The sequence below is a fragment of the Priapulus caudatus genome, unplaced genomic scaffold (genome assembly GCF_000485595.1).
Source record: "Priapulus caudatus unplaced genomic scaffold, Priapulus_caudatus-5.0.1 Scaffold1107, whole genome shotgun sequence".
In the NCBI taxonomy this organism is placed as follows: Eukaryota; Metazoa; Priapulida; class Priapulimorpha; order Priapulimorphida; family Priapulidae; genus Priapulus; species Priapulus caudatus.
The window spans coordinates 1-22,053 of NW_014578168.1; the positions used below are offsets into that span (position 1 = coordinate 1).

The window sequence follows — 22,053 nt, forward strand, 5'->3', positions numbered from 1 at the left end:
TCTATACAGGTGGTCGTCCTATACATGTGGCTCCACCGTATCCCCACCATCCACGGGAAGCTGTGAACGCTGTGAACAGACAGGTGGTCGTTCTATACAGGTGGTCGTCCTATACATGTGGCTACACCGTATCACCACCATCCACGGGAAGCTGTGAACGCTGGGAACAGACAGGTGGCCGTTCTATACAGGTGGATCCACCGTATCCCCACCATCCACGGAAAGCTGTTAACGCTGTGAACAGACAGGTGGTCGTTCTATATAGGTGGCTACACCGTATCTCCACCATCCACGGAAAGCTNCGCTGAAGGACAACTTTGGTACATAAAAAACACTAGTACGTTAGATTGGGCGTGGTTTGTGGTAGCGTATCTCATAATACAAACTAAACTATGTTTGTTGCCACGTTTAGAGCGACTGCAAGTCTAATATTAATAAAGTAATATTATTATTAAATTATTATTCATTAATCATTATGTATTCTTTGTGATGTAAATCACTCACTGATTCAGTGATTGATCTACAATCTCTATACTATAATCTAGATACACTAATGTAACCCAACAAGAGTAGGGGTAGAACCTAGCTCTAGTACTATAGCCTGCGGATCGCTGCGCAGGTCTACTAGCACATCTGCATATGCTCAATCTAAGAAATGGTCAACTGATGTGACCAAAAAATTTTCCACAAAACGTAAAAATGATCGGGACTTTTTAACACTTACCGGTATCTATGCAACATGGACACTCTCACCTATCTTTTTGAACCCGTTCCACAACTTTACCACAGGTATTTATGCTGTTCATTCCTCAAAGTCAGCACTTATTGAAATTACATTTCAAATGCATGTGGCGTGCGCCACGGCGTAAAAGTCACCGGATTATGTTGCTAAATACGCCAAGCAGCCTATGTGCACTCGTATTAATAAACAAGGGGGTTCCCTGCTTGTGCTCCCGATTGTGCGCACATTGGCGGCATGCAGCGGCGAGTTTTACCCACCGCACCGTTAATAATACATGCACCCTTTCACGACACAATAGCTGCTTGGAGTCACATCAGTTGGGACCATTTGCTTAGATTACAGCTATGGCAGAATGTGCTATAGCCCTGCGGCAGCGATCCGCGGGCTATAGTACTAGAGCTAGGGTAGAACCTAGAAATTTATATAATCTGATGCTTTTCTAGGGCCCAATAGTGGCAATACCGCTGAGAGGGTCTATGTCCCCCAGGGTACTGCCGGAACGTACCCTGGTACCAGAGCATATAAATCACGTTAACGTGATTTATATGCTCTGCTGGTACTATCTAATATGCCGGACCGTACCTCGCCTACTCCACTAACGAGTCTAGGGAGTCGCCTACGCCTACTCCCTAACCCTAACCATATTAGATAGTTATCAAGGTACGTTCCGGCAGTAACCTGGGGGACATAGACCCTATGAGCGGCAATACCCTTCCATGGACAAGTGTGGCAGAACTCACTAGGCTAATAATAACATTAGGCTATATATCATAAAACACTTGCCACACATCAGTTTCTGAAATAGATTTTATCACCTTTTATTTTATAAAAATATCATGACAACAAATGTTAAATTGTAAGTTAAGAAAGGTAAATTAAAGGTATAAGAATGTACTTACAAAATATACATTTGGTAATCGTTAATTAGTTGTGGTTATCAAATATGTCTGTACTTTGTTATAAAAGTGGCAGATTGCCACTAGCCATATAATTATAAATTATTTTTTATTAATATCTAAGTTTTTGGCAAACAATAATTTGTGTTATCAGATATTATTTAATGCCGAAAGAAATATATAATCAGGATAATATAATGCCGAAAGAAATTATCTAATGATGTGAGATCAGTATAAAGTAGTTTTTAGTAAAAAAAAAGAAGAGATTTAAGTGAATGTGTCTCGATGTGATGTAATTATATTTGGTTACCCAGGCAAAGAAGAATGCTGTGTTATTTAGTTGCAGTGATGCGCACAGACGATCACACCTTCCACACAGAGTACTTGACACAGGACTGGCACTGGGATGTGGACTCGAAATCAACACATGCCAAATTATCTGATTCGAACCTCTCATGCTACTTCTTCTCAGATCCACTAGCAGACAGTAACAGTTCTGGAGGTAGCATGTTTGTTCCACATTTCCAACTTTCACACGTACTCAATTATTATATAAAGATATAGTGATCAATATAGGATTAGTATATATGCACACATGCAATGTACTTGAACACACACATGTGCTGTGCCAACACATGTACAAGACACTCATGGATGAATAATTTCTAAACCATATCTTCCTCATCTAATATTCAGGAGTATGTGGTTCAAAAGGATTTCACCATGGGGAGCATTACTGGGAGGTGGTGTTCACTGAAGCTCTGCAGGGCAAGACTTTAAGGATTGGTGTCGCAACAGCCAATTCTTACTACCAACTAAGTCATAAGAAATTCTTAGGTAAGCCTGTAATAGTATAGTGTAAAATGCAGTGGTAACATGCAAATTTCCATCAGTCTATCATTTTAACAGCCTGTATTGCGTTTTCAGAAACGACCATACCTATATTCATACCTGTATTGTCTGATTAATAAAAATTATTGCTGTTAGGTTCTGATGGTGAGAGCTGGGGACTGTGTTATAAGGGTACCAGCTGGCACAGGGGTGTAAGCAAGCAATATTGTAATCCATTCTATGAAGCGAACACCGTCATCGGATGTCACCTTAACCTTTACAAAGGTAATTCGCACGTCTATCACCTGAACATCCCGACTTGACACATGGATGTAAATGTATGCGGAATTAAAGCCTCGATATCAACAAGAACGCTACATTGATTAAATGTTACCACCAACAACAGGTGATACTTGATGCATAAGTCAGTCATTTGCAAAGTTTCTAATGCATGCGTTCATGGTCTCGCCAATAATGTCGACACGACACGCTTCCATCTGCAGGCTCGCTGAAACCGTCACTGATGCATTCTTGTTACCAGGCACGCTATCCTTCTACAAGAACGGGATGCTGCTAGGCGTGGCATTCACGGGGCTGGACTCCGCCGCGGGCGACCTCTTTCCCGTCGTCTGCTCCGCCGTGGCCGAGAACGAGTTGGAGCTATGTCATCGCAGCTGCCGCTTCATCTCACTGCAGGAGCAGTGCTGCATGAAGATTCTGAAGTGCTTGCAGTGTAGAGGCAACGCGGGCGAGTTGCCCTTGCCCGCACTGCTAGGGAGGAGGCTGAACGAGATGTGACTAACGTACGGGTGTATGCCACGTAGTTCCTTGTGCGTATGTGCATTTACTGTGATATTTTTCTACGGGAACTTAAAAACGTGCGCTGTGGGAAATTAGTCATCGAAAGACGTGGCTGGTAGAGTGCTGGTGTTTCATCAGATGGAACGTCGCATGGTTACAAATTTTGTAGTGCTTTTCTTGAAGTAGGGAGATATTGATAACACTAGATGGTTCTATTTTACCCGAGTGCTAGAGATTGTTGGGAGTGAGGCTTATCTTGCAATATGACTGGGGGTTGGTATCTCTTCTCCATAGATCTCCATCTTAAATCGTGAACTTGTTTGAAAATGCTGTTGGTAGGATTTTGACCGAGAACGATTCATCACGATTTCGTTTTCATAGTAGTGGCAAGGTTTACATTTAGTTGGGTGGATGTATTTTTGTATGAAATGAATTTTTATAATATATATGTTTAACATTACAACATTTATCTGTATAGCTTGCTATAGTTTATGCATTAATCAGACCTAACTGAGTAAATGTGATTTCTCAGGTGTACATAAAACTAATTAATAAAAACGTGTCAAAAATTAAATACTAACGCTGTCTATAGGTAATAAATTTCTGCTTTTTAGTTCACTGAACAAAGCCACATATGAAGATACTTGGCAAAATCCCAAATATAACTATCTTGTGAACTGTTCCAATACAAAAAAAGCACTGAACATTCAAGAGGAAAATCAAAAATAGTTTATTCAAATTTTGTTCAACAGAAGTATATGCTGTTTGTCCAGGTTTAAAAGCAAATGTCAAAGTTCAAAAGTGAATGCAAAAGTCATATTTACAAGAACGAACGGAATAGACAACTACCACCTATATATCACTGCACAACACTAAAATCAGACGGACGTTATTATTTTTCCTCTGGAAATTCTCTGACAACCACCCTCACAGATTATAAACAACGTGGACATGCATATTTTCCCACAAATGTAAAAAGAAGATACTTCTACGCATATTTACTGCATATTTGCGCAGATTCGTAGTTGACCATGCGTATTGTTACATTCTGTGTCCACATGCTACTCAATTTTTCTTGCTAATACATTCTAGTAAGACCTGTTTTCTTATACCGGTGGTTTCATGCATGAAGCTCTCTCTATATAGAGAGAAAACAGCGACACATTCGTTCTTTCCACATCGCATATTCATTCCAGACAGAATCAAGAAACGAAAATATCCTTTGCATCCTCAGTACTAAAATACGAATCTGGACAGGTATGTAATGTAGAGACACGAATACCTGTAAAGGACTAGAGACACAATTAATGAATGCCAACTGCGGGCAATAGGTATGTACTAGTTTTAAAATTGTATTACGTTGCTACAACTATTCAATAAGCCACGTTAAAGGATCTTGGAGTAAACTGTGCCAGCCTGCCACTACGACCAGCAATAATTCCATAAATGCCAGAATAGCGACAGAGTAATCAATCATACACAGCTGTACCTTTCCAGGTAGCTTCGCTACATCCATCAGTCCATCCCTCCTCACTACTCAACACATTGTACTTTCTCCTCTACTGCATGCTATTCAATAATTAGATTCCTCCATTAATGAGATCGTTACCAAATCTATAAAGTTTACTGGAAGAGAAGCGTATTTGGTATCAATCTAGCATCGCGTGCTATATCACGCGACGTTAATTATCTATGAAGATACTTAACACGTACGTGTAAAAGAATACTGGAAAGGTTCATGGGGAGCAAACTCATGCATCGTCTAACCCCCACAAACATCAAGGTCGAATTCACATAACACATAACAAATAAGCGACGGTCACATATAAATGCCAGCGTAAATGCTGATATAATTTAAATACTGACTCGACACATATGGCACAACATCATCAATGTTTACACATTACCACAGCGAATACAACGTCTAAATTGAAACGAAACATAACCAGCCCTCAAACGGCGGGTCAGCCAGAGTTGATGAGAACGATTAAAAACAACACATTGAAATTCTAAACGCAGGCAGCAGAAGCAATGAAGATGCATGGTGACAGTCTGAAAGTGGAGAGATAAGTAACGTAACACTGATAATGGTAAACCCGGTTTCTTATTCATTACTTTTGATTAATAAAATCACATCCAGTTTATAGATTTTTCCCAATAAAAACGATTCCAAATAGACGTAAGTTGCAAACATTCCCCGATACCTATCCATCCACGCTCAATGAATTAGATGAACGCCGCGTCGCCGATATCTAAAATTTATCGCAGCTGTGAAAAAACTGAATTGACTGAAAACAAAGTATCAACTTCTCTGGCACACCTGCATATCAAAACAAAAAAATAGTACATCGAACCTCAAGCAAAAACACTACGATGACACATTATAAATAACAGCAAGATCCGTAACAACATAATACGCCTCAGCCTCTGCCTCAGAACGGGCCAGTTCTCTGTGAAAGAACATAGCCTCTGAAAACTAGCTCAGCAGAAGGAAGATGCCACTAATTCACACAGATTCCTACTACCAGTATCAAAAATGCTAAACAAACAAATAAACAAAGACAACAAATTACGATAATAGTTCATAGAGACAGCCTCGTGGCCATTCCACGTGGCAAGCATAAAAATATTGCATAAGTAAGACGTCATCACACAGGATATCATTCACAAGCAACTGCAAACGTCGTATGTAGCAGCACCGTTCACTACAACTTGTGTGGCAATTTAACCTACATGTGCGCACATCATATGAAAAAAACACTAAATCTGGCCGGATTGAGTTATTAAGTCTGCTGGTTACATGATATAGGTATTGTCACGATATATTTAAATACACGAACGTTGGATTTCAAGCTTTATTGCGGCAGTAAATGTAATTATGGGTGAATAAGATGGGCGAGGGGGTTTTATGACACGATCATTCTACAAATGCCGCGATAAGACATCTTACAATCTCAACGTGCCTCATCTCTCGGGACAACTTCTACACCCAATCAAATATGATCTGTGACATCTTTACATTCGTAATCGGTAAAATTCCATTCAGTAACTACACCTCATCGACGGAGTTTTATGATCCTTGCTACAATCCTTACGACTGAAGGATGGATCACCAATAATCTTTCAGAAGTAGGGAAGTATCGATCGAATAACGGTAAGATGACATGCGCATATATACACACGCGCTCTGACCTCCAGCTACACGTCGTTGATATCATATATCATTCTACAGTCGCCAACGGGTCCTCTTACCCAATTAGATTTTACTCCATTTACCAAAACTTTGGGAACGTCAGTGTATGCGAGACACGGCAGCAGCTATGTGGGCCGCTGCACATTGATTGTCCTTCTGGAATCATCTATGTCGTTGAGCCACATCTGCGTTTGAGGTTTTTTGCAGAGTTATCTCTGAACAGCCAAGCGTTTCGCATTTCATAAGTCCGACTTCCGTACTTAAATGTACAGTTACGTCCAACATTGTATGTACGTTGGAGTCCAAATAAACTAAAATAAACTAAAACTGCATGATTAGGCCATTAAAGTATGTCTTAATTAGTAATAGACCAGTCTTATGACTCATTGGTTATAGGAACCAAGCAATTGTGCTATGGTTGTTGTAGTACACCTATCGTACGATTATAATATAAACTATTTCTACATCCTGGCATAAATTATATGTACAGACTATTCAAGCACCCAACTGTACAATTCGTAACGTTTGAAAAAAATCGGGCGATCAGTAAGATTATACTACACATTTGTAGTAAGAGGAAAAATATCAAAATGCACCTAAAAGCTTATCATCACTAAAAAAACGTCACAAAGAACAAGGACAAATCAGGCAACTTAACAGAAGATGAAGCCCTTAGTGTCAGCTTCATTCTATTACATAACAACAAGGCTAGCGCCACCAGAATCCAATAACTAAAATATTTACCCAACAAATCAGACAGTGGACACATCGACTGTGGCTCTTCATTGCCTTGAAATTAAGCCAGCAGTTCAGATCACGCTCGTACCTATATTACCGATAATTTCGAAAGTGGTAAAACATTACAAAAGACGCTTTTATCACCGGCTAGGACTAAACGATAACATGTCTTATTACAACTATCGACACTATCCGTGATATACGTTACCACGGCGATTCCCCATCGCTTATTCTCAGACCTGTTACGCCACGGTTTTCTCACGTGACCACGAGCTAGCTCTCTCCTTCTCCCAACCTCGCAGAGGATCTTCCCCACACTCGGCAGACATCACTCTTTGAGATCCCACGTGAGAAGGCTGCCTTCTTTCGCTTACCCCCGTAGATTACATTCTTCCAGCACAACTGTAATGTGCTTGCAGTCCCGCAGTCTCTCCCCTTGCAATCCTCCAAGCCTCGTGGAGAGGTTTACTCACACGACACCAGCTCAGGTCGCAGGCTGATAACGACAATTCAACTCGCACTTTCAAGGAAAGAATGTGTCTGGACACCGTCGCACATACAGCAACGCCATCTGGTGGCGTGAGCGACCGCCATTCTTGTTTGCCAGAAAGATGAAGTTGAATTACCGCGCATCTGAGATCATGTCGGCATGGATATGATGGCCGGGTGACCGATTTGTAGCTGTGGAGACCTAGCAGGTGGCTCTGTCCCTCACAGCCCAGCTGACGTTGAGATCGGAAATCTAGCGTGATCCCTTTTGTTGCAGAACCTAGATAGCACAAATCTCATTAAAGATACGTTCCCATGATCTGGCGGAAAATAAATCTAGAGGAAAGCGAAATAATGATTTTTATATTTCCGTGCCGATTTTGACAGTCGTTTCACCAACATGGTGGATTTAATCGAAATTAACGAAGTCAAGTCAATCGAGTCCGAAGTCAAATACTCCATGATTTACTGTCGGACTCCCTGATTTGACATATGCAGGAGTCCGTGCGACTCCTTGAAAATTCTGCTATACTAACTAGTTCGTTCCGGAGCACGGCCTCTCAGAATTACCGTATTTTTTCAGCAAATATACAAAGACAATTTGGCAGACGTGCAACCGCATGAATCTTCAAAATAAGCACACGCGTTATTGTTAACATCTTTAGTTTTGAATTTCAGACTGCGGACTCCCCCATTTTGCTGCGAACTCCCTCTTTTTCTGGGCAGGGAGTCCACGTCCGTTGGACTGCCTTGTTCAAAAGTTAATTTCTACCTCTGATATCAATTACCTTTCTGTTGTCCTGTGGCTCCCTCATCTCGCCGACGCCATTGGCAGTGTGTGTATATATCGACAACTGCTATCACGAACACATCTGTCTCTGACTGGCAGCTGCGCACTTACTAACGACATACACACGCACGTCTTCATATATATGAGTTATATGAAACTGAACAGAGAAATCAATACGAATGCTTCCGCATATCAAAGCGTAAACCCTACCGAAGCAACGTGCGGAAATCTAATGCATGAAGCTAAACTCATGGTAATGCAGACAAAGATGTACTTTGCCAAAAAAAAAAAAAAAGCACTCTTCGCAGCTAAAGCAGAAAGCATCTAAGGAGAGGAAATTCACCCAGACAACTATAGCTTGCAGAATCTGAAGCGACGTGAAGAATGCGATTGCGTGTGTGGTATATATATATACATCTCTTCATGTAGTTGGTAACAGAACATGACGCTGAAGTGTTATGTTGTGCTTGGTAACAGCATACAGCTGCATGGCTTCTATAGCTGGCTGCACTATAGAGACAAAATCAATTGCGTTTCTATTTTCGTCTGTTTGATATCATGCAGAATAATCGGGCTGTAATTGAGAAACAGGAATACAGCAACAGAGCACCCCAATCAATTATGCGGCCTGCAACCACCAGAGTGGCAGATACATGACAATAGATGTAAGTGCGGTGCGCGCATGCGTGCACACATGTGCGTGCATGCGAGTGCCCGTATGTGAATGTAAGTGCTGGGGTTAACATGCGTGCATGCGTGCACGCATGTGCCGTATGCATATGTTCGTGCGTGCGTGCGTGCGTGCGTGCATGCATGCGTGCGTGTGTGCGTGTATGCACCTGCCAGTGAACGTATATGCGTGCGTGCGTGCGTGCGTGCGTGCGTGCGTGCGTGCGTGCGTGCGTGCGAATGTTAGTGCGAGTAGACATCTGTGTGCATGCCATGTCCGTGCGTGTGTGTTGCGTGTGTGTTGCGTGTGCATTGTATGTGTATAGCAAAACTAGACAGCTTCATCGACCAATATGCCTGCCATTTAAAACCCATTTTAAGTACCTGTCCTCGGTCTAAATTCGTGCTGTCGCACTTCGCACGGAATAATCAATAATTGCAGTGCACACAAGCCCACACAGCCACCACTGCAAATGGCCACTGACCAAACAATTCCAATAATAGTAATCCGAGCAATCGATTATAACGACAGCAAGTAGAAATCATTCTGGAGGGAAACATGGAATATATTTGTGGACGTTGGACTGCCTTGTTCAAAAGTTAATTTCTACCTCTGATATCAATTACCTTTCTGTTGTCCTGTGGCTCCCTCATCTCGCCGACGCCATTGGCCGTTGTCGTGTCACACTCGCGCGAGACGACACACAGGAACTCTGACGAATCCTCGTTGCCATAGTTGTACGTCGACCCGATGTTGACAATCTGTAAACATGCGATAATGCACGAACGGGGAACGCATGCCAAGCATCGTGACGTATAGACTGCATTCTATATGTGGACTGCAATTATTAGTTGTTTGTCATTTTTAGTGTTTTATTGTATTTAACTGTTACTGAATTGAATACTGATTTGATACTGTTGAACTGTTATTGAAGATTACTGGCTATAAATATAAGGATAAAATCTCTCTATCTTCTCCCCCCTCTCTCTTTCTCTCTCTCTCTCTCTCTCTTTCCTGCCTCCTTCCCACCCCCTTTCGCCGATTTGTTTCCTCTCCCTCGCTCGCTGTGTATACCTGTTCGAACTTCCAGCCGTCGGACATTGTAGACACCATCTGTGTGAGTTCGTCCTCCTGGCACTGCAGCACCCGGTATACGTGCTTCCTCCGCTCCTGAAAGACACAACGTCAACGTCAGTGACTTTTGTCAATGAGCATTCTCCCCAATACCTCTGTTTACGCGAGACTCGATTACCCTCATAAAACGCTCAGAATTTTTCCAAGTTTCTAGAAAGTTTCCAAGTTTCTAGAAGGTTTCCAAGTTATTTATAGCACTTTAGGCTCGGATTTTCGACCTCGGTCCGCCTGCAGAGAGAAGGCTGGAGGAAGTCTCGAGTGAGGAGGTAGGACCTGTAGTGAGTCCTGAAATACGTGGTGGGAGGGATAACAGGGAGTTTCACGTAAAGAGGGAGGCAAAGCCAGAGGAAGAGAGAAGGGGGGGGGGGACGTAAAGATAGTGAGAAGTCTCGAGTTGAAGGAGGTGGTAGTCATTAGGTTCCAAGATAATGAGGGGAATAGAATAAGTCCTGAGTGGGTCAGAGGATTGGTATTAGGAGTGCAGAGTGAGGGGGAGGGGGTGGTAGTAGTAGATCAGGAGAAGGATGTGACGCAGCCATGGTGAAAGCCTGTAAGCTCACATCCTACTGTAGACTGAATCAGACCATATAAGGGCGCGCGAATCAATCAGACGACGAGTAGCCGGAGCCGTGGAAATTGATAGGCCTGTTAACACGCAAAATTGCTAGAAGATCCGAGCGGCGCCCTCTGCACATAATTACATGGCTCAGAGATACAACCCTGACGAAAAACCCTGCGCATACATCTCAACCAGAGTTCAATGCAAACCAAATTTTAGAGTGTTATTTTCATGCACGCGAGCTTGAAAAGTAGCCCCCGAAAAATATTTTTTAATTTTTTCCCTGATACATCTACACCGCATGCCCATAAATACGAGTGAACCTGTACATATATTCACACCACACGTTCAGATATACAACACTGACGAGACCTGTGAGTCAGGGTGTTAGCAAGGGAAAAAAATCAGCGAGTCTCACCATCTTGACAATATATTGACACGCAAATAAAAAATATAGTTTTGTTGGAAGAAGGATATGATTTTATTTTCATGCAGGGGTAAAATTGGGCTGCCTCGTGCCGTCTCTATCAAATTTTATCCGTCTCATCCAAGAATAGGCCGTCCAAAAGACGGGTAGACGGGTCTCTGGCTAAAACACTGTTGTGAGTATGTTTAGACCACATGCTCGGAGATACAAGCCTGAGAAATCCTGTACATATTCATACTGCAAGCTCAGATAAACGATAGTTATGAGAGCTGTTCAACTTTTCATACCGTATGTTTTTAGAAACAATGCCGAGCAGCTACTGGTGTTCAATATACCAATATGAAGCGACCACCACGCATTGTCATTATCTATGGTTATTAGCTGTCAAGATCGTTACCACGTTCCGATAATTACACTGATTGCAAGCAAGTCAACTCATCTGCATCGTGCTGGCTTCGTCCCCCCCCCCCCCGTTTGATCCAGGCATCATGAGCAGGGAGCACTGAGGCAGTTTCCTAGATCGGCTAAACGCTGCCGGCAATACGTACGTCGATACCGTACGTTAAAATGATAGTTTGCGATTTAGCCGTTCCAGCACTCCTACTTTTTGCGGACTGGATTTTATGGCGAGTGTGTAACCGTGCAATAGATCCATTGTTTATGGCAATAACCCGCACTTTCTACGTGTTTTCATGAATACATGCATGTAATAGGTGCCCATGGAGGAGCAATTCCACTGTATGAGACAGCGAGAGACACGGGGAAGCTGGGTGCTCCGTGCACGCACGCACGTAGACAAGTACGCGCGACTTTTGACGATATATGCAGCAAAAACGAAGCCAGGGTCACGATGCACAGTACTGACGCGTTACGAGACATCTTTACGACAGCCTAATAGGGCAGAATGTGGGAGTCTTGCAGGAATGAAATCGCACCGAGATGCTTATGACTGCATGCTAGCATTAGCATGCGCTCCACAGGCAAAATCACGACTCACATACAAACAGTAATTCAGAGATTCTTTTTCTTTTGCGTAGTTCTACGCGGTGATACTCCATTAGGAGTGTTCCCAACTTAAATGTCATTAATGGTCATAATATAATAACATATATATATATATATATGGTCATGGTCATATATTAGTTTGTGGTTTTACTGTCATTTAGGTTAGGGTTAGGGTTAGGGTTAGGATTATCAATCATTAATCATTAATCATTAATCATTAATGATATCAAAGTTGGGAACACTCCTAATGGAGCGTTAGCCGTTCTACGACTGCCTACCGGTCGCAGCGTAACATAACGTCCTTACACGCAGTGATACGAAAAGGAGTTACTCATGGTTAGGGTTATATGCAGCATGCTGAGGTTAGATGCATATTATTAGAAGCATGTCTAATTGGACTATAAAATCGTTTCATCTACGCGTTGTTCTGTTATACTCTGGCACAAACTTACATTTTAATTGCATAGCAGCATAAATAATATACAATAATGTGGGCAGAACCTGTGGGAGGTTTTGTTGCCCTCTCAGGAGTCAGGACAATGTATACAAGGCGCCTTGCCCTCACTAGCTGGTGACGACACACTAGCCACGAGGCGAAACCGGCAGATGAAAAGAAGATGTTTCAATCACCATGGTGATTTCCTGCCAACTTCCTCCACCAGCCCTGCTAATATCGGTTTGGCGACTTCGCAAATCGGCCCTTTTCCGCTCTGCTGGGATGGATGCCGGAGCCACATCTACCCTCGTGCTTACCACATACGAAGGGTGTTGCACAAGGGTTACTGTTCTCATACAGGGGACATACATAGTCACTATATTATGATGATCATACTTGAATAAATTTATTCGCTTGAACTCCTCGACATATTAAAGGTGAAGTGCTCTGGATCGCAGCATTCAAACTCATTTCCACCAATCAGGACATGCTATGTTACAGCAGGCAGTGCTGTTCGACTTCCACATTGTTTTCCAGCGTTATAATGACCAGAAACATACCAAACCAAGTATGCGCAGTATAGCAGGATGTAAGTGCTAGTGAAGAAACCCCCTCCCCTTTTCAAAATCAGTTTAAAGCGTTGAATTTTCGCTGCACCACTGAAATCACACTGGCTTTTTGCCCGGGCGCAGAGCCGCGGGTGTATATATGCATGAGGCTTCACTGTAGTTGTATTTCACCATGGCCAGTCAGTCAGGCAAGCTTACGCGACCGTCGTCGCCATCACACGTAATAGCAACACATGTACACGCAGCGTGCGAACATTCACACCTCGTAGCTTTTACACGCCGCCTACCATCTCCCTTGCACCGATTCCATAGCAACTAATTATAAACGCGCACGCACATTTAAACATGGAGAGGCGACGCATAGAACCCGCGCGAACGATATGGCAGTATTGACAGGGCGCTGTTTATTTGTGCTGCATGTCGTAGGGCAGCGCAAAACCGATGAGTGGCAGCAAGGCAGGAGCTAGCTGTAATGCCCAGCTCACTAAGGAGCCAACGCACAATAAATTTACAGTGAACGTCATATCTCACACCTTCCTGGCTTATAATACGAGGCACACGCTTGCCCGCAGGGAGTCATATCTCGGCACTCACGGTCAGCAACCGAAAAAAGGCGCGTAGCCAGGCTTTCCGAGTACTTGGGGGGCGGCAATGCAAAATAAAAGACAGGGGCGTAAATCGCCGTAACGAGAGGGAGTGTAGAGGTGGGGCGGATGATCGGGCAGAAGAAAGTGCTACCTCCACATACCTAGCCATCGAGTCCGTACGGCCCACAATATATTTTTACAACTAGCAACATGGGAATGGAAGACCAGGAGAGAGGGGTGGGGAGCGAAGAGAGGAGGTAGGCAACCCGTGGTAACTGCGGCCGAATCGGCGCACAGCACGAGAGTGAGCGACTATCAACACTGAGTATATGTAGTAGTGACCACACACACAGGCGGATATTCCAGAGCATTTATATAGAAAAGGGGTGTCCAGGAAGGAAATAAACGCTACACTTTTTTTTTGGCTTATCTTTTCTGTGTGGTTTTTGCAAATAATGCGGGGCCGAGCCGCCATCTTAATGTGGGGAGGTTTTTGGGGTGTACTCTCACCGGCCAAAGATTTTTTTAAAAAATTGGTGCATTTCAGAAAGTACGCATCTGAGGCAGTTAGATTATTTCCTATGATGTCTAGAAGCTGAAATAAATTTTAATCAGATCCGTCCCGCCGGTACAACCTGGTCGGATACCCTTGTCGCCCATTTCTAGTCAATTATAACGAATATTACATATATATATCCAAGTGTGCGAAGCTATCTCAGATGCAAGAAAAACTTAGGCGGACTGAACAAAAACACTAAAGATTTTTACGATGTGGACATATTATAATTGAGTAAGTGAGTGTGTGTTGGTGCGTCGCACGCTTGGCAGTGTCACTGTCATCGAACGGTGGTAGTGTGTTAGTGTTGTGATGCAGTGCGTGCCATCGTTGAGTCAGTGCGTGCGTGCGTGCATGCCCTTGCTGTGAGAAGTCTGTGGTATCTGTGTGTGTGGTAGTGATCGTCGGTCAGCTGCGATAGCGTGTCTGTTAGCGTGCGTGCGTGCGTGCCGTGCGTGCGCGCGACCACGCGTCTGCGGTGCGTGCAATTGGGTCCTAAAATGAAAAAATTCAAATTTTTGTTTCCTGTTCTCAATTTTTAGTTGTTGCGCTTTTTTTTGTTGGTAAAGGTCAAAGGGGAGTCACTTAACCGCAACGCAACGGCGCCAGAGCCGCGCTACGCAACGCACGCACGATGTAGGCCGCGCGAGAGACCACCAGCTACGCACAATGCAGCGCATCAGCTAACCTAGCATCTAGGTCACTTGAACTATCACAACACACCAGCAAAACCGTGCCAACACGCATATACACAACAAGTAGGTGAGAACACACTACACGAAAACGACAATCAAGTTCCGAATTTGTGATTGTCACTAGAAATCACCGCACATCACACGCTAGCTGCACGCATGTGGCGACGCCACTGCACGCACGCACGCACTGCACGGCACACACGCACACAACACACTACAGCACACGTACATAGCATTTATGACAACCATAACGTAAGCATGCCACGCACATGGCAAAGTTTGACGACCGTTCAGCGTTTGCGAGAGGCCGTGCGCCGTAGCCGATCCCATAGTAGCTAGGGGGGTCTGGGCATGCCCCCCAGAAAATTTTGAAATAGTTTAAGCCATTTTAGGGCCCAATATTTGAGTCCGGTATGTGTGTGGGGGGGGGCCGACCGACCCCCAGCGCCCGCCCCCTGGCTTACGAGACCTGCGGTGGCAGAAGGACAGAGCTCATTTAAATGCGCTTACGGTCATAAAGCAGAGGCAATTACATGGAAGCTGCAAGGGTACCGTTTCACTGCCACTGTTTTACATTCTACTTCCCATTACTTATTCAGACTAACTTAATCCTCTTCGTTCCTAGAAGAACATAGAGTTTGGTCCTCCACAACTAAAGGGGCAGCTGACCGTCGCAACATGGTTTGGATCAGGTCTGCGTTCTTCTCCTTTCAAATAAGCGATGCGGGTTTCATTCCACATAGGTGCACGCTTTCGGCGCGATTTTCTCCGCGCCTTTTTGCGCTCGCTGGCCGTGCGATAACATTTCTGCGCTTAGATGTTGCGGGATTCTGGCTGGGTTTGCAGCCACGGGTCTTTATTGGAGATCCAGCTAGACCCACTTTTATGCGCCAAATATTCTTGAGACTTTACTTAGAGTTAGAGGTAGAGTCGATGAACAGCTGCCAGCTTCGTTGTCTGTCTCCATGGACCTGCTACGGAGGTGGATTAAGAAATGATCGAGCTTGAGCAAGATGTTTCTATTTCTCTAGGCTGGTTTACAGATGCTTGACGTTTCTTTTCTATTCCTGTCTTTACTGTCTATTCCTACCCTTGTGAGTTAATCCACTTCATTATGCTGCTCGGCATGTAACTTGCGGTCATTCAGAAAGATGCAAATTTCTTGAGATGTGTTGTTCCACATGCATTTCGTATTCCTATCATTTTTGCCCAGTATATTTTTGTCTATAGCCTGTAGCACGTGTGCATGCGTGCGTGCGTGCGTGCGTGCGGGTGAGGGGGTACGTGCGTATATGCACCTGTACGTGTGCGTGTGTATATGTGGGTGTGAGTGTGCACCTGTGGGTGCGCGTGCACGCGTGCATTCGTGTGTGCGTGCGTGCGTGCGTGCGTGTATATACATAACTTTCGATGATTTGCCTTGCTAGAATGAAATCATAATTCATGAGAGCTAGCAGCCATTCAGAGCAGCAGCCATCACGTGCGCACGCCATGAATGAATCGTCGTTGCGACGAAAAAATTGTATTATTGATCACGAAAAATTCCAAGATTAATGTGAGAAAAATCGTATTGAACGATCTGCCTCGCTTTCCATTTATAAATGGAAAAAAATCGCGCACATGCAGTAATGCGCAGCTATCGAACGAAGTTCACAATAGACGTCTTTTAAATGTTGAGTATTAAAATTCTCAATGTCTATACCAAAGCTGTGTAGATTTGGAGAGGCGAATGTTAATATATATTTATATATCAGGAGTACATAATAGGAGTATATATACATCCCTATTATGTACTCCTGATATATATGTATATATACACGTGTGTGCGTGTGTTGCGTGTGTGCGTGCGTGCGTGCGTGCGTGCGTGCGTGCGTGCGTGCGTGCGTGCGATGCTAAGCGGTGTCATATGGCACGAAGTCAGGTGAAACAACCAGCAACCGGTTATGTCCATTTTATGTACACTTCTGCTCAGCTTTCTGAAAAATTCATGCAGCTCAAATACTTTTTTCTGTTCTACTCACTCACGTACACAGACACTCGGATGGAATGAATAGCAGATCACGTGGTGTCATTAAAGATCAATAACAATGGACGTCGGAAATGCATGGAATTTTTGCTCACTAAGCGCACCTAATTTGCATACGTGTCTCCTAAAATTTCCTTAATAGCCACTTAACAGTTATGGATAGATGCCTAATTGCTTTCGAATTCGTATCTGCGCACAAAAAAAGATTCGACGAAAGTTTTAGGGGTATTTTAATTTTGTGCAGAACGAACGAGAATTAATTGTGTTAGTAAATGATTCAGGTATGTTAGACTGTAGAATAATGTAACATAATGTGTATGAAAATACTACGACATGACTAATATAGATGACTATAGGCATATAAAATCATTATGCAGGGGAAAGAGTAAGGCTTCTTATGTGAAACAATGTAATGTGACAATAATCTCACCATAACATGGTAACGATATGACATATCTACAAGGCTAGGGCTTCTGTAAATATATATAGCCTTCGGTTATCATAGGTGACATATCTGTCGGGGGCATCGCCTATGCCCTTATCTTCCATTATCTTTCCTAGCACGGCTAATGCCCGTCATGATGGAGCCGGCTCCATCAAGTTTTTTACAACGCAGCTCAGTTATCAGTGTAGTAACAGTACCAAATTTGGGCATATGACATCAATTATCAGCGCTCCAATAGTTGACGGAAACCGATAGCCAAAATGCTTACCGCGTGTAGGATGGTGGCAGAAGTGGATACGAGGGCGGCGTTTTTGGCATGTGAGAGGGAGGTTTAGCGAGCCGATATCTCAGCCTAGCAGTATCGCTATTGACAAGCGGTTGGTCTTGTGTAGAGAGCAAGGAATTCTGCTTAATGCAATAACATGAAATTATTCTAGACCTCGCAGGCAAAGAGATAATGTAGTCGCTGGAAATAAGCACTATTTCCCCGTTTTTTTCCGTTGTACACTTAGGTATATTATCCGCTCTTGATATAATAGTATATAATACATAATATATAATTATTAATATATAATATATATAAATAATAATATAGAGAATATAGAATATAATAGTATAATAATAAAATAATAATAAATAAAAACAAAAATAATAATATAAGAATATATAATATAATAGGGATAATAGGATAGAATAGGGATAACAGGGATAGTAGATTATCTACTTCTGAAACACATGAAGCACGAGCTACTACATATAGCACGAGCTAAGAAGGCTCGCGGAATGTGAAGTTTACAGACAGTGCAATTTCAAGCGAGAGCAACAGAATGTGTGAGCGTGCGTATACGTGCGTGCGTGCGTGCGTGCGGGTGAGGGGGTACGTGCGTATATGCACCTGTACGTGTGCGTGTGTATATGTGGGTGTGAGTGTGCACCTCTGGGTGCGGCGTGCGCGCGTGCATTCGTGGTGTGCGTGCGTGCGTGCGTGTGTGTATGTATATACATAACTTTCGATGATTTGCTTGGCTGAATGAAATCAAATTCATGAGAGCTAGCAGCCATTCAGAGCAGCAGCCATCACGGTGCGCACGCCATGAATGAATCGTCGTTGCGACGAAAAAATTGTATTATTTGATCACGAAAAATTCCAAGATAATGTTGAGAAAAATCGTATTGACGATCTGCCTCGCTTTCCATTTTATAATGGAAAAAATCGCGCACATGCCAGTAATGCGCAGCTATCGAACGAAGTTCACAATAGAGTATTATTAAAATTCTCAATGTCTACAAAGCTGTGTAGATTTGAGAGGCGAATGTTAATATATATATATATATATATATGTATATATACACGTGTGTGCGTGTGTTGCGTGTGTGCGTGCGTGCGTGCGTGCGTGTGTGTGTGTGGTGCGTGCGTGGCGTGCGTGCGTGTGTGTGGTGCGTGTGCGTGCGTGTGTGTGTATTATATCGACAACTGCTATCACGAACACAATCTGTCTCTGACTTGGCGTGCGCACTTACTAAACGACATACACACGCACGTCTTTCATATTATATGAGTGTATATGAACTGAAGCAGAGAATCATACGAATTTGCTTCCGCAATAATCAAAGAGTTAACCCGTACCGAGAGCACGTGCGGAAATCTAATGCATGAAGGCTAAACTCTATGTAATGGCAGACAAAGATGCTACTTTGCCAAAAAAAAAAAAAAAAAAAAAGCACTCTTCGCAGCTAAAGCAGAAAGCGTGTAGAGGGAAATTCACCCAGACAACCACTAGCGAATCTGAAGCCAGTGGAAGAAACGAGTTGTTGTCGTGGAGGCGTGCGGAATGGTGTGTGGTTATATATATAATCTCTTCATGTAGTTGCATGGTAACAGAACATGACGCAGAGTGTTATGTTTTGTGCTTGGTACAGCATACAGCTGGCATGGTTCTATAGCTGGCTGGCCACTTAGAAGACAAAAATTCAATTGCGTTTCTATTTTGTCTGTTTGCATATCATGCAGAATAATCGGGCCTGTAATTGAGAAACAGGATACAGCAACAGAGCACCCCAATTCAATTATGCGGCCTGCCAACACCAGAGTTGGCAGATACATGACAATACATGGTAAGTGCGGTGCAGCGCTGCGTGCACAAATGTGCTGCATGCGAGTGCCCGTGCGCGAACCTTTTGAATGTAAGTGCTGGGGTCGGGTTAACATGCGTGCATTGCGTCCGTGCAACGCACTGTGCCGTATGACATTATGTGTGCGTTGCGTGCGCCGTGCGTCGTGCGTGCATGCATGGTGCGTGCGCTGTGCGTGTATGCACTGCCAGTGAACGTATATATGCGTGCCGTGCGTGCGTGCGTGTGGATGCGATAGCGTTGGTACTGATGTTGAGTGCGGAGTAGACATCTGTGTGCATGCATGTCCGTTGCGTTTGTGTTGCGTTGTGTAGTTGCGGTGCATTGTATGGGTGTATTAGCAAAACTAGACGAGCTTCAATCGACCAAATATGCCTGATTTAAAACTCCCATTTTTAAGTACCTGTCCTCGGTCTAATATGTGCTTTCGCACGGTTCGCACGGAATAACATAATTGCAGTGCCACAAGCCCCACACAGCCACCACGCAAATGGCCACTAGACCAAACAATGCAATAATAGTAATCCGAGCAATCGACTTATAACGACAGCAAGTTAGAAATCATTCTGGAGGGAAACATGGAATTATTTTTGGCTATCAGTTCGTGTAAGCTCTTGCAGTTGTGATCGTGGCGGCGCTGGAAGCAGCAGCGGATGCGTGATGGTGGTGGGTGGTTGTCGGCGGCGGCGGTGGTTGGTGGTGGTGCTGGTGGGCTGCTAGGTGGTGGTGGTGTGATCGACATGTGGTGATGGTGCTCGGTGGCGGTGGTGGCTGGTCGGTGGGTGGTGGTGGTGGTTGGTTGGTGGTGGTGGTCAGGGTCGGTGGTGGCAGTGGGGGCTGCAGGAGTGGCCAGCCCAATACTTTCCTTAACTGCTTCAGGTTGCAGTAGATTTCTCATAATTATTAAAGAGCAGAATAGTTTCAACCTTTGCTAGTGAGCAATACACTTCTTCAGCAAATATTCAAAAGCTGAATTATGTCAAAATACTCTTCAGCAAAATAATGTGTGTATATATATATATTATATAATAATATATATATATATATTATATTATATATATACTATATAATATATATATATATATATGGTGGGTGGATGAAGAGAAAGATGAAAGATGGATGGATGGATGGAATGGATGGATGGAGTGGATGGATGGGTGGATGGATGGATGGCTGGATGGATGGTATGGATGGATGGGCTGGAGGATGGATGGATGGATGGATGGATGGCATGGATGGATGGAGGGGATGGATGGATGGATGGAATGGATGGATGATGATGGATGGATGGATGGGATGGATGGCTGGATGGATGAATGGATGGATGGATGGATGGATGGATGGATGGATGGATGGAATGGATGGATGGATGATGGCTAGATGGTGATGCGATGAATGGATGGAGGATGATGGATGGATGGATGGATGGATGATGGATGGTATGGCATGGATGGATGGATGGATGGATGGATGGATGGATGGATGGATAGATGGATGGATGGATGGATGGATGGATGGATGGATGGATGGCATGGATGGATGGAGTGTTTGGACAGACAGATGGATGGATGGATGGATGGATGTGGATGGATGGATCGATGGATAGTGATAGAACGATGGTATGGATGCATGGACAGACAAGATGGATGGATATCATATATAGATAGACAGATAGATAGATAGGTATAAATAGCTCACCAGTTGCTGCTTCTGTGAGTCACGTTCAGATATCCTTATCTTGACTAATTTGATAAGTTCCTCTATATTATAGAATTCCGCTTCCTCTAGCACCCCTGAAACACAACCAGAGACTGATGAACTGTAGAAACAATTTTATACATATATATATATTATATACTATAACATATATATTTATATAATATATAATATATATATATACCGACAATAGTGACAGTAATGCACATAAAGATGTCCATAGGAACATTATATACATGTGTGTGCGTGCGTTCTGTGCGGCGTGCGTGCGTGCGTGCGTAAATCTAGGCTGTTTTCAACACTGGAGTGACTATACGTTATGGATAATTAGTTAATTACGGATACATACATATAAGTATATATATAATAATAATATATATGTATATGTATATGTCACTATGGACTTCCATGTGCATTACCGTCACTATTATCGTAAATAAACCATTCATGACTGGTTATAATATATTCTTGCCGGTGGTCAAATGCTAAGGTTATCAGGATCAAGGAACATGAGTTTGGGTCTTCCCGGGCCTTCCCTGCCCCTCGCCTCATTTTTGATGGTGTTGAAGAACGTACGGAGGTCAATCAGTCCAAAGGAACCCTATTTCAGACTGC

At 43.4% G+C, this 22,053-nt stretch overlaps 2 protein-coding genes across 2 annotated transcripts in view; one reads left to right on the forward strand and one right to left on the reverse strand.

Moving 5' to 3' along the window:
• Nucleotides 1-307: 307 nt before the first annotated feature.
• Nucleotides 308-3,844, forward strand: LOC106815409 (SPRY domain-containing SOCS box protein 3-like). The gene is made up of 5 exons (XM_014819865.1): nucleotides 308-363; nucleotides 1,979-2,140; nucleotides 2,335-2,475; nucleotides 2,626-2,754; nucleotides 3,011-3,844. The coding sequence occupies exons 2-5, from the start codon at nucleotides 1,987-1,989 to the stop codon at nucleotides 3,265-3,267; spliced, it is 681 nt and encodes a 226-aa protein (XP_014675351.1). The 5' UTR covers nucleotides 308-363; nucleotides 1,979-1,986; the 3' UTR covers nucleotides 3,268-3,844.
• Nucleotides 3,845-3,984: 140 nt separating this feature from the next.
• LOC106815410 (BTB/POZ domain-containing protein KCTD5-like) overlaps nucleotides 3,985-22,053 on the reverse strand; it is a 30,671-nt gene continuing 12,602 nt past the window's right edge. Inside the window, exons 3-6 of the mRNA XM_014819866.1 lie at nucleotides 21,421-21,515; nucleotides 10,225-10,320; nucleotides 9,777-9,911; nucleotides 3,985-7,970 (exon numbers count right to left, since the gene is read on the reverse strand). Of these exons, the coding sequence (XP_014675352.1) occupies nucleotides 7,944-7,970; nucleotides 9,777-9,911; nucleotides 10,225-10,320; nucleotides 21,421-21,515 (353 nt within the window). The 3' untranslated portion in view covers nucleotides 3,985-7,943. The remainder of the gene's footprint in view (nucleotides 7,971-9,776; nucleotides 9,912-10,224; nucleotides 10,321-21,420; nucleotides 21,516-22,053) is intronic.